The 13,917-nt window shown below is 40.4% G+C and overlaps 1 protein-coding gene and 1 long non-coding RNA gene across 15 annotated transcripts in view; one reads left to right on the plus strand and one right to left on the minus strand.

Annotated features, from left to right (window-relative positions):
* LOC112081310 (zinc finger protein 180-like) overlaps positions 1–13,917 on the plus strand; it is a 175,522-nt gene that overhangs the window by 65,486 nt on the left and 96,119 nt on the right. Inside the window, exon 2 of one of the 14 annotated variants that reach the window (XM_070449076.1) lies at positions 3,593–4,247. The exons of 12 other annotated variants lie outside the window; for them this stretch is intronic. In XM_070449076.1, the coding sequence (XP_070305177.1) occupies positions 3,593–4,224 (632 nt within the window). In that variant the 3' untranslated portion in view covers positions 4,225–4,247. Of the gene's footprint in view, positions 1–3,592; positions 4,248–12,965; positions 13,047–13,917 lie in introns of those variants that run through there. One more of the 14 variants, XM_070449081.1, reaches the window with a different exon arrangement.
* LOC139029333 (uncharacterized) overlaps positions 1–13,917 on the minus strand; it is a 60,724-nt gene that overhangs the window by 8,612 nt on the left and 38,195 nt on the right. The window contains exon 2 of the long non-coding RNA XR_011481644.1: positions 3,577–3,637. This is a non-coding gene — a long non-coding RNA (uncharacterized lncRNA). The remainder of the gene's footprint in view (positions 1–3,576; positions 3,638–13,917) is intronic.

Consider the following 13,917-nt stretch of genomic DNA (forward strand, 5'->3'; position numbering starts at 1 on the left):
AAACGCTATTAGCGCGCGCCACCGCTAACTAGCTAGCCATTTCACATCCGTTACACCAGCTTAAATAAGCATGCCCCTTTCAGAAAATGTAGAACTAAGAACAGATATAGCCCCTGGTTCACTCCAGACCTGACTGCCCTCGACCAGCACAAAAACATCCTGTGGCGTACTGCACTAGCATCAAATAGTCCCCGCGATATGCAACTTTTCAGAGAAGTCAGGAACCAATACACACAGTCAGTTAGGAAAGCAAAGGCTAGCTTTTTCAAACAGAAATTTGCATCCCGTAGCTCTAACTCCAAAAGGTTTTGGGACACTGTAAAGTCCATGGAGAATAAGAGCACCTCMTCCCAGCTGCCCACTGCACTGAGGCTAGGAAACACTGTCACCACCGATATCGCCACGATAATCGAGAATTTCAATAAGCATTTCTCTACGGCTGGTCATGCTTTCCTCCTGGCCACCCCAACCCCAGCCAACAGCTCCCCACCCCCCGCAGCTACTTCCCCAAGTCTCCCCAGCTTCTCCTTCACCCAAATCCAGATAGCTGATGTTCTGAAAGAGTTGCAAAACCTGGACCCGTACAAATCAGCTGGGCTAGACTATTTGGACCCTCTCTTTCTAAAATTATCCGCCACCATTGTGGCAACCCCTATTACTAGTCTGTTCAACCTCTCTTTCGTATCGTCTGAGATTCCTAGAGATTGGAACGCTTCCGCGGTCATCCCCCTCTTCGAAGGGGGTGACACTCTAGACCCAAACTATTACAGACCTATATCCATCCTGCCCTGCCGTTCTAAAGTCTTTGAAAGTCAAGTTAATTATCAAACAGATCACTGACCATTTTGAATCCCACCGTACCTTCTCCGCTGTGCAATCCAGTTTCCGAGCTGGTCACGGGTGCACCTCAGCCACGCTCAAGGTACTAAAGGATATCATAACAGCCATCGATAAAAGACAGTACTGTGCAGCCGTCTTGATGTCTTCATCAACCTGGCCAAGGCTTTCGACTTTGTCAATCACCGTATTCTTATCGGCTGACTCAACAGCCTTCGTTTCTCAAATGACTGACTCACCTGGTTCACTAACTACTTCTCTGACAGAGTTCAGTATGTCAAATCGGAGGGCCTGTTGTCCGGACCTCTGGCAGTCTCTATGGAGGTACCACAGGGTTCAATTCTCGGACTGACTCTTTTCTCTGTATATACCAATGATGTTGCTCTTGCTGCGGGTGAATCCTTGATCCACCTCTACGCAGACAACACCATTCTGTATACATCTGGCCGTTCTTTGGACACTGTGTTAACAAACCTCCAAACGAGCTTCAATGCCATACAACACTCCTTCCGTGGCCTCCAACTGCTCTTAAACGATAGTAAAACTAAATGTATGCTCTTTAACCAACAGCTGCCCGTACCCGCCCGTCCAGCATCACTACTCTGGACGGTTCTGACTTAGAATATGTGGACAACTATAAATACCWAGGTGTCTGGCTAGACTGTAAACTCTCCTTCCAGACTAATATTAAGCATTTCCAATCCAAAATTAAATCTAGAATCGCCTTCCTATTTCGCAGCAAAGCCTCCTTCACTCACGCTGCCAAACATACCCTCGTAAAACTGACTATCCTACCGATCCTTGACTTCAGCGATGTCATTTTCAAAATAGCCTCCAACACTCTACTCAGCAAACTAGATGCAGTCTATCACAGTACCATCCGTTTTGTCACCAAAGCCCCATATACCACCCACCATTGCAACCTGTATGCTCTCGTCGGCTGGCCTTCACTACATATTCGTCGCCAAACCCACTGGCTCCAGGTCATCTATAAGTCTTTGCTAGGCCGCCTTAACTCAGCTCACTGGTCACCATAGTCACCATAGCAACACTCACCCATAGCACGTGCTCCAGGAGGTATATCTCACTGGTCATCCCCAAAGTCAACACCTAATTTGGCCACCTTTCCTTCCACTTGTCTGCTGCCAGTGACTGGAACGAATTGCAAAAATCGCTGAAGTTGGAGACATATCTCCCTCACTAACTTTAAGCATCAGCTATCTGAGCAGCTTACCGATTGCTGCAGCTGTACACAGCCCATCTGTAAATAGTCCATCCAACTGCCTACCTCGTCCCCATGTTTTTATTTACTTGTTTTGCTCTTTTGCACACCAGTATTTCTACTTGCACATCATCATCTGCACATCTATCACTCCAGTGTTAATTTGTTAAATTGTAATTACTTCGCTACTATGGCCTATTTATTGCCTTACCTCCCTACTCCATTTGCACACACTGTATATAGATTTTTCTGTTGTGTTATTGACTGTACTTTTGTTTATCCCACGTGTAACTCTGTGTTGTTGTTTTTGTCGCACTGCTTTATCTTGGCCAGGTCGCAGTTGTAAATAATAACTTGTTCTCATCTAGCCTACCTGGTTAAATAAAGGTGAAATATATATATATTTTTTAATCTAAGCTTTATTGACAACACTCAAATGGATACTGTCATTAACGCGGTTCTTCAATAATTACACATAATTCTTAATATTGTAGCTGTTTAGTTAGTCACATGTTCAACTATCATCAGCTGATCCAGGAAATCATTTTCTGAATGCCAGTCACATGACAAACATCATGACATGCAACAACAACCAAAGTTCTTCTCCATTCTTCACTCTGGTCAAGACAGTTATGCCGTGCTCCACGTTGGATCCACCATCCCTAACAAATTGATGTTTATAATGTTATTGTCTGCTTGATTTATAGTAGGGTCTTGTTAGTCTGTTTGGACACAGAGATACTTAGCTCATAATGTGTAGAGAACTGTTCCTTGATGGATAGGCTATTGTACAACACACAGAGCTATTTTCCTTTTATTTGTTGTTTGTTGAAGTTATGGGTCCTACAGTAGGTCTATGTTATTGTTAGGTGAAGTTATGGGCCAATTTGGAAAACAGTGTACAAACCCTCATTGTCAGGCTGATGAAAAAAGCCAGAGAGCATTTTACTGGTTGAAGTGTTTTTTAAGTACAAAGCGGTTGATTTGCGATGATGACACAAACATTATATTAAGCAGGACATTCAAACGAGTCTTACAATTATAATCCAAAGTAGTGTGAAATGCACTCATAAGCAACCTGTAAATGGAGGTTACTCCCCTGAGTTTTCCCCCATTCACATTCAGAATACATTGTGAAAAACTCAAATCTTTGCTCACCATTTTTGCTTCAACCAGATATACTACATCCATAACTATCGGTTTCCTCATTACCAGATATACTACATACAATTTTAGCAAACACAGAAAGGGGCCTATATTGGAGACCAAAAGTCGTCTGGCACACTGCTTAGAGTTTCAACAACATGAATAACTTATTTCTAGTCTACAATCTTAATGTTACTACTAATGTGAAAACAAGACAATATATGACTAGTCTTGCTCATTTTAAGACAAATGTCAAATAGTCATTACATTCATTACAGACGTCAATTGTTGTACAACATAATGGCTACGCTGTTGGCATCACCTTTTACAGTGGATTTCTGCTGTTGTGGGCCTTTAACCATCTGTCTGACTTTGTTATTCACGCAGGAGAGAGAAGTGACTATCGTGGATCCTCTGGGGAGCCTCAACAACCTCATGATGCTGACGAGGCAGAGAAAAGTCTCTCCACATCAGAACACCTCAAGAAACACCAGCAGAGATCCACAGGGAAGATAATTCACCGCTCTGACTGTGGGAAGAGATCCACCTCATCAGCAGGCATTAAAATTCATCAGAGAATCCACACAGTAGAGAAATCTTATTGCTGTACTCAATGTGGGAAGAGTTTTACTACTTCTAGCCATCTTATTGTACACCAGAGAATACACACAGGAGAGAAACCTTATAGCTGTGATCAATGTGGGAAGAGTTTTAGTCAGCTAAGCAACCTGATATCACACCAGAGAATACACACAGGAGAGAAACCTTATAGCTGTGATCAATGTGGGAAGAGTTTTGTTCAATCTGGGGGACTGAAGATACACCAGAGAACACACACAGGAGAGAAACTTTATAGCTGTCAATGTGGGAAGAGTTTTGTTACATCTGGGGAACTGACTAAACAGCAGAGAACACACACAGGAGAGAAACCACATAGCTGTAATCAATGTGGGAAGAGATACTCTGATAAAAGATCTCTGATTAAACATCATAAAATACATGACGGAGTTGTTTCATGATATCAATGAAATGATGTCACAATGTAGAATATTTTTAACATTGTAGTAAGAGTATTTTAATGATGTCACAATGTAGAAGCCTAAATGTTTGTCCCCTGTTCTATTGATTTCAACATGATATGGATATTAGCCTCACGGGGGAAATCCAGGCTCTGAATTGGAAGAGTACTATTTATGTGATTTATCAAAGTCAGTAACAAAAAGAGTTGTTAAACTTACCACGTTGGTGAGCCACTTGAATAAAAATGCAACACTTCAAAATTTAGCAAGCTGTTTTCTACAAATTGTCCTCTAACCAGGGATGTACACATTATTCCCAGATTCGGGTGGTTTTTGAGCTGTTAGTTTTAACAGGACGTGCAACCTCATCTCCCTCCTCTCACACAAATGATTTTAGCATTATATCGATGAGTGATGACAAATAAGTGTTGCGTTCCTTTGTTTAGCGACCCCTAACTTTAAATGCGTCACTCCAGAATGTAGCATTTCATTTATGTTTTGAGGTTGGACTTTAGCAGGTATAGCTCGTTAGCACGTAGGGCGCACTGATTGGTGTCACACCTGTGCTGGCTTGTCCATCTCGTTAGTTGGGAAGGTGTTTCACCTGAGCAGGTCCAGGTTCTATTTAAGAGTGACTGGCCCAGTGCTCCGGTTGTCTTGATAGATGTGGAGAGTCAACACCTTTAGTTGTGCTACCTTTTTGATTATGTTATAAAACTTTTATTGCATCAAATGGTAGTTTTATACAACAGAATAGAGGGTTCTTAGAACTATAGTGTCTGTGTGTTCTACCGAGGATGGGCCTCTGGGAGAAAACAATGACAGGAGATTTACAATGTCTTTTGGGTGATATAACCTAAAGAGACCGCATTCCAGAGCATGTGTTAATGTTTCTGTTCTATATGGTACCAGGGAGAGATGACCCCAGGGCCAGACCCTGGTCTCTACACAAAGAGTACTGTTTTTACATTAGATACTGTCTGCTGAGAATTATAACTATCTTTGATACAAATCTTAACCTTGTGACCCGTTCTATACATCTGTTGTTTGTCATTTAGGTTGAAAGGGGTGTACCTTGGCTATAAAAGACCTTTGTACTTTTGTCTCGGGGCTCTCAACGAATCTCTGGGGGTGATTCATCGACCAGCCATCATTATTGAAGAGCACTCAATTGATTCACTTTATATGTGTGTGTTGTATTGACCTGCTCCCTTATTAATAAGTGAATAAAGATTTAGTTTAAGAATAACTCTGACTTGTGTGATACGTTTGTCTCCTTTGATATGAAAGAAAATAGCCACATTTGGCAATGGGGATGTGAATCTTCACTTGGTGACCGCTCCTGATGACCTGGGTAAATCGTGCACTTGGGATCTCAGAGAGACCACACTTTGGGAACGGAGCAGATGGACCCACCTTTGATCTGAGAGGCAGCGAGCCCGAGTGGCTACCACATCTTGAAAGTCGTTTTTTTTTAATTAAGAGGTGAGCGAAACTCGTAAAGTTGAGTTAAGCCTTGTAGGCTCTGAGTGTGTATTCCTGTGTGGAGGTGTAAACAGGGCCCAGTCAGCTATCTGTATGAACTGGATGAAAACTAGAATCTGTGTTCACTAGTTAAGACCATTTATGATATAGTATAAGCTAGTAATGTGCACCTGTAATTGTTTTAAACCTGGACTCCATTTTAGAAGTATTGAAAGATGTAAATGTATGAGTTGCATTATCCTAGGAACTATCCGTGACATAGAAATGTGAAAATATTCCTGCAGGTTAAAATATTGTTGAAAAACAACTAATTGATTAGGTATGTTTGGGAATAGCATTGTGTGACTGTGACAGTGATGTGACAGTTGTGTGACTGTGATGTGAATGTGGAAATTAGTCTTAATCTAACGTTTGGATAGTAACATATAGAAATATGCTTAATCAGATGATTGAAATGTTGATAATAAGCGGGAGGCTTGATTTTGCCGTGGTCTCTGGGAGGTTAGAGAACCGCTGAATTCCAGTCATTGTCCGGGAAACAAACGTATATATTTTTTTGGTTCTGCTGGGAGTATGTTTGGAGAGCTGCTTCGTAGCTATGGAGAGTCCTTGAAAAAACAAGTGGAATGGTTGTCGTGAGTACCTGAGAATTTCTTACGTTTTGTATGGATTCTGTGAATATATGAAAATATGATGAATTGTATGTGTGTATAATGATTACTAGAGATTTGATAAAGTAATACTGGGAATATAATTAGATACAATTTAAACAACCCATATGTAGACGAACGTAGGTTTTGAGTTGGTATCTTTAATGGATAATTTGATAAAGATGAGGTTTAAGCATTATTAAACAGTCTACAAAGTCTGGGCAGTTGTCTCAGAAACTGATGGGAGTGTGTCCACTTTAGGGTAAGTTTCCGTAAGGATGAAACTATAAAACGCGTATTGGATTTTCTCCGTCCGGGTACTACATTTGAAATAAAACTGCACTTAAGTCCTGAAAATTCAGGGGGGGAGGGGTGGTTCTTCCCAATATGAGAGGAGTTCCTATATTTATTGAATAAACCTTTTTCCATAAAGTTAGAGTGAACCCCACCTTCTAAGAAGTTATTTGAAGAACCTTTTGGGGCTGTTTTTCATTGACCAAGAACCCTATGGTTCTTAGGGGATCTGAGAACAACTCCAGTTGAACCCTTCATTTTTAGAGTTGTAGTCGGATCTATTTACTCTCAGATTCAAACATGCTGATTAGCATCAACGATCAAGTCAGCTGCTGCTGCTCCAATACAGTATGAGGTGAGACGGTGAACTGATGTTGAACCGGGCAGTCAGCTGCTGCTGCTCCAATACAGTATGTGTTGAACTGGGCAGTCAGCTGCTGCTGCTCCAATACAGTATGGGTGAGACGTTGAACTGGGCAAGTCAGTCACATTCATTCTGTACTATGAGTCTATCTAAATCAAATTTTATTAGTCCCACATGCCGCCGAATACAACAGCTGTAGTGAAATGCTTACAGTGAATCCTTACAGTGAAATGCTGACTTACAACCTCCTAACCAACAATGCAGTTTAAAATGTAATATGAAGAATTAAAAAAAATATAGGAACATGTAATTAAAGTAGCAGATAGTTAAATATCAATATAGCTAGACTATATACTAGGGGGGTACTGGTGCAGAGTCAATGTGGAGACTGATATACAGGGGTAACGGTCGGTACAGGAGTGCATATGTGGTGAACACTATATACGGGGGGGTCCGGTGCAGAGTCATGTGGAAACTATATATACAGGGGTGTCTTACGCTGGTACCAGAGGTCAAGGTGTGGAGGACTTTTAGTATTTACATTGGTGTGCGTTATAGCCGGTTAACAGAACGTGTCAACTGTGGTCGACTATACTCTACAGGGCGTACTGTAGCAGATGTTTCCGATACTGTGGAGCAACCATTACTAGCATGGGGGGGTACTCTGGTACAGGAGTCCCAATGGTGGAGACTCTAATTCATTCTATACTAGTGGGGTTATACCGGTAAGTGCAGTCCAATCGCTGGAGACTATATATTACAGCCGGTTGGTACCGTACGAGAGATCATATGTGGGAGACTTATGGATATACAGGGCGGTACCGTACAGCGTGTCAATGGTGCCCGAGTAGCATTATATTTACGATGGGGTACGGATACAGGGATTGGCTATATGTGAAGCCATATATAAGGGCCTGTGGTGTGTTACCGGTAGTACAGATTCTTCATGTGGAGACTTATATACCAGGGGGTTAAATCCGGTTATACAGAGTCATAATGGTGTGAGACTAGGTTATAGCGGGGTAGTGCGGTACATGAGAGTAGCAAATGTTGCAGACTGATGATATACAGGTTGGGTACGGCTGGTATTCATGAGTCAACTCTGGCTGCGTGTGACTTTATATATACAGGTGGGTTATCCGTAGCAGATTGCAACCTTGGTTGGGAGGCTCTATTTTACAGGGGGTATCGGTATTACAAGAGTCCACTTGTGGAGACTATTTATATTACAGGTCGGTGGTCTCACCCGTCGGTCAGGTCAGATGGTTGCCGTATAGTGTGCCCAGACCTCTACTACTCTGTCATATGGTTTAACCAGGGCGTGGCCGGGTAGTTCTCGGCCCGGGTTTTAGCTAGTTCCAAGTTTCCTGGATCCGTCGTGGAGAACTAGTGATACAGGGGGTACGGTCAGTCAGAGGTCAAGTGTGGAGGCTTATTATACAGGGTTGGGTAACCTGGTACTATGAGTCAATGTTGGAGGACTATCCATAATCACAGGGGGTAACGCGGTTTACAGAGTTCGAATGTGGAGACCTGATCTATCACAGGGGTACCGGTACGACGAGTCAATTGTGGAGATAGGTACTATATAAGGGGGGTAACCGGGTACAGAGTAAAACTGTTGGAGACTATATAGCAGTGCGGGTTACGTACAGCGTCTGCAATGTGTGAGACTAGTATAGCAGGGGGGTGACGGTACAGGAGTCAGGATGTGGAAGATATATTATATCATGGGGGTAGCTCGGTACAGAGTCCAATGTGGATGACTAATATATAGCAGGGGGGTACCGGTTACATTGTAGTCAATTGTTGGAGACTAATACGGGCACAGGGGGTACCGAGACAATCTGTCAATGTGGAGACTATATACAGGGGCGTACCGGTAACAGAGTCAATGTGGGAGATCTATATAACCAGGGCGTTACCGGTACAGATCAATGTGGAAGACTTATATATCAGGCGGTACGCGGTACAGAGTCAATGTGGGGACGTCTATTAATACAGGGTGTAAAAAAAACCGGTACTAGGAGTCCAATGTGGAGTACCTTATACAGGGGGTACCGGTAACAGAGTCAATGTGGAGTTACAGGGTACGACAGAGTTCAATGACTATTATACAGGGGGTACCGGTACAGAGTCAATGTGGAGGACTATAGTATACAGGGGGTACCGGTACAGGTGCATGTGGAGTGACCTATATATACTGTAGGGGGGTTAACGGGTACAGAGTTCAATGTGGAGACTATAAGGGGTATCAAAGGACCGTCTACTCGTGCGACTACTATGGGAGTAACCGTACAGAGTAATGTGTGGAGACCTATTATACAGGGGTACCGGGACGAGAGTCAATTGTGGAGACTATATATCAGGGGGTAACCGGTACAGAGTCAATGTGGAGACTATATAACAGGGTACCGGTACAGAGGTCAATGTGGGAGACTAATATATCAGGGGTACCGGTACAGAGTCAATTGTGGAGACATATATATATACAGGGGTACCGGTACAGAGTCAATGTGGAGACTATATATACAGGGGGTACCGGTACAGAGTCAATGTGGAAGACCTACATATCAGGGTGGTCCGGTACAGAGTCAATGTGGAGACTATTATACAGGGGTACCGGTACAGATGCAATGTGGAGACTATATACAGGGGGTACCTGGTACGAGTCAATGGGAAGAACTATATATACAGGCGGTACCGGTACAGAGTCAATGTGAGAGCTATATACAGGGGTACCGTACAGAGTAGCAATGTGGAGACTATATATACAGGGTACCGGTACAGAGTCAATGTGGAGACTATATAATACGGGGGTACGGTACAGAGTCAATTGGAGACTATATAACAGTGGTACGGTACACAGAGTCAATTGCAGGGAGCATCCGGTTAGTTGGGAGTGGGGCACCGGTTAGTGGAGATAATTGAGGTAATATGTACATGTAGGTACAGTTATTAAAGTGACAATGCATAGATGATAACAGAGAGTGGGGGGGGGGGGCTTCCTCTGATGGCAGGAAGCTTGGCCTCAGTGATGTACTGGGCTGTTCGCACTACCCTCTGTAGTGCCTTGCGGTAGGAGGCCTGAGCAGTTGCCATACCAGGCAGTGATGCAACCAGTCAGGATGCTCTCGATGGTGCAGCTGTAGAACCTTTTGAGGATCTGAGGACCCATGCCAAATCTTTTCAGTCTCCTGAGGGGGAATAGGTTTTGTTGTGCCCTCTTCACGACTGTGGTGTGCTTGGACCATGGTAATTTCTGGGTGATGTGGACACCAAGGAACTTGAAGCTCTCAACCTGCTCCAATACTGCCCCGTCGATGAGAATGGGGGCGTGCTCGGTCTTTTTTTCCTGTAGTCCACAATCATCTCCTTTGTCTTGATCATGTTGAGGGAGAGGTTGTTTTTCTGGAACCACACGGCCAGGTCTCTGATCTCCTCCCTATAGGCTGTCTCCTCGTTGTTGGTGATCAGTTGTGTTGTTACTTACCCTTAAAAACATGAGCTGTTGCAAACCCAGAAAAATAGTTTGTGTGGAGGTGCTGACTAACGGCGAATAAACTATAAACTATCAAAATAAAGAAAGTCTCACACTCCACGTATAAACTCCCAGCAATTTAATGGGTTTTTACCAACGTTTCGGCATCACTGTGCCTTCCTCAGGGTGATGTCATGAATCCTTGAACCAGGTTAAACAGTGCAATTAGTGTAACCAATGACAATAGTGTGTGTGTCATAATGTCATAATGGGGTGTGTCATAATGATTAAGTTAATTAAAATGAATTAGTGAAACTGTTTAAAAAATACTATATGGCATATTAAATATATTACGCTATTGTTATCATATAGAAACATAATGGAATATTGTACATCATATTAAATATATTACTCTATTGTTATCATATAGAAATATCATGGAATATTGTACATCATATTAGCATCAACATACATTATTGTTTCATTCAATTTCACATAATAAGGATATTTAATATTTTCAAGTTCAGAAGTCAGAACCCATCACCTGCTGTGTAAAAGAGACAGAAGAATGCACAATGGTCAATTCTATCCGGGATCCTTGGGACATCCCTACCCTAAACCCTCCCCTTAACCATTTTAAATGTCAACTTCGATGGGCTAGGGACGTCCCAAGGATGAGTTCTGCTTTTCTGATGTATCAAATATTATGTGATGCAATAAAATGCAAATTAAATTACTTTAAAAAATCATACAATGTGATATTTTGGATTTTGTTTTAGGAGTCCTCTCTTCACAAACAATGAAGTACGATGATAAAAATTACAGTCGCTCTATCATCTTTGTAAGTAGTAAAACCCAAAATTGCAGTGTCATCAAATACTTTGTCTCCCCACTACGATATCTAAGTGATCTGATATTACTCGTAAGTATTTACCTCGTAATTAGAAATTTTATATTAACAATGTGTTCATAATATAATTAATTAATCACCTTCTCTATAATAATTTTATTAGATGTAATTAAATATTTTAATATTAATAACATTATTCATTATATCAGAGCTTTATATCTAGAAATATTATAAATATTTATCCTTTGAACATATACTAAATAAATCTTAGAGGTAATTTTTAGATCATAATAAAATATTAAATTTTAAAATTTATTTTTACTTATATTAAATTATATTTATAATTATATATATAAATATTATTAATAAAAAACTCTAAAAATTCATAGTATGATGTCTTAGGATATATTACTACTCTCTATTAAATAACTGTTACCAATAAAATTATATTATATCAATTGATTTATTATTATTTGTAATTTTATTTATAGAAGTAAAGTAATCTACAATTAATTGTCTATATATAAATCAAAATATTAAAGTATTAGATAGTTAAATGTATTAAAATTAAATTCATAAATTTTTTACCATATTATTCAAATTTTAACGATATAATTAAAATACATTTATATAATTTATACATGATTCATTATAGTATTTTTAAGAAACAACATTATATATCAAATTATTAAAACAGAATATATTATTTAATTTTAAATATAAAATTTTAATTTTATATAACAATATATTATTACAAATAAACAAAACAATAATATAAACTTATATTAACATATCTTCCCAATTCACAACCTATATACATAATTATTAATGAATTTATAAGCGTCATTATAAAACATTAACATTTAAATATGAAAATGAGTAATCTCATATTCAAATTTCAAAAAAAATACATATATTTAATCATCATATATTTTTATAATATTTTCACCATATTATAATAAACCATTAAAAATTATTAATTCAATATATTATATATTCAATTAAAATCAGAATATTACAGCAGTCATAAAGCCTTATTTACTTTAATGAACTACTAAAATAGTGATTTTGTCAGACAGCATAGACAGCAGCTCTACGCTTTATTGACTGACTGATCCATTCATCCTTCCATCCCTCCTCAGCCTTCCTCTCCTCTGAAGACCCAGTGAGGGTGGAGCTCAGTCAGAGAGCTGTTGAGGGACTGGTTAGGAAGAACACTTCTACAGCCAGAGAGGTCACACGTGGTTTAAAAGGGAATATGTTCCATCATCTATGTTTATTTACATTAGTGAAAATTATCCGCTGATATTGGTGTAATTTCTCACCCCTTTTGGCTGTATGAAAATTAATTTCCCCTCAGGCACACATTTGTGTCAAATGTACTTTTCCACACTCATTCACCCCATCTCTTTATATTGAATATTTATATTCAGTCTGACTGCATCCAGACTGTCATAGGCCCATCCTGGTAGATCTGAACCTAATGCAGCTTGGAGTGATCAGATGACAGAAGTCACATTTAGGTGCCAGGTGTAACTGGGGCCATAGATGCTCCATATCCATTACTTTGAGTGTTTTTATATAATATGACTGAATGTGTTTATTTCTGTGTTGCAGGGGCAGTCAAGAAATGGAACGGCAAGGCCACAGAACTTAAGACATAAGCAGAGCTGTGGGAGACCACCTCAAGCCCCTGGTAGAGCCGGGGGTGGTGTTTACCACTCCACCACACCTTCAGCAGCCTTGAAAAGTGGGTTCGATCTGGTTGATCCAATTGTTTGTTTCTGTTTTCAGTAGTTGAATCCTTTGACATGGGATTGACACTGATTTTCATACTAAGAGGGACCAAGAGTCTTTCGATTGGTTGATTGGTCGGTCATTGGGTTCATATATATCTCCCTCACTAACTTTAAGCATCAGCTGTCAGAGCAGCTTACCGATCATTGCACCTGTACACAGCCCATCTGTAAATAGCCACACCCAACTACCTCATCCCCATATTGTTATTTATTTTTGCTCCTTTGCACCCCAGTATCTCTACTTGCACATTCATTTTCTGCACATCTATCACTCCAGTGTTGAATTGCTAAATTGTAATTATTTCACGCCTTACCCTCCTTACTCCATTTGCACACACTGTATATAGATTTTTCTGTTGTGTTAATGCCTGTATTTATGTTTATCCCACTGCTTTGCTTTATCTTGGCCAGGTCGCAGTTGTAAATTAGAACTTGTTCTCAACTGGCCTACCTGGTTAAACCACTGTGTTGGGAAAACGCAGGGAGTTCTCCATATGGCTGACAGAAAAATAAGCTCGTTCTTTCATTTACTTAGGTTGTTTATGAGTGCATTTTGCAACAATTACTCATTTGGATTACAACTGTTTAACGGGGCTCAGTGGTTGAAATCTCCTGCTTAATCTGTTTTCGTGTCTTATTGTCGGCAATCCATGCTTTATACCTTCACGCAACACTTCAGCTCTAGTAAATATGCTCTTAGCTACGCCCTTGTTGCATCAGTCTTGAATTCACTGCAGGGTTTTTGTACAGTTAAAGGTGTTAACAATTAT

The sequence above is a fragment of the Salvelinus sp. IW2-2015 genome, linkage group LG19, assembly GCF_002910315.2.
Source record: "Salvelinus sp. IW2-2015 linkage group LG19, ASM291031v2, whole genome shotgun sequence".
NCBI lineage: Eukaryota > Metazoa > Chordata > Actinopteri > Salmoniformes > Salmonidae > Salvelinus > Salvelinus sp. IW2-2015.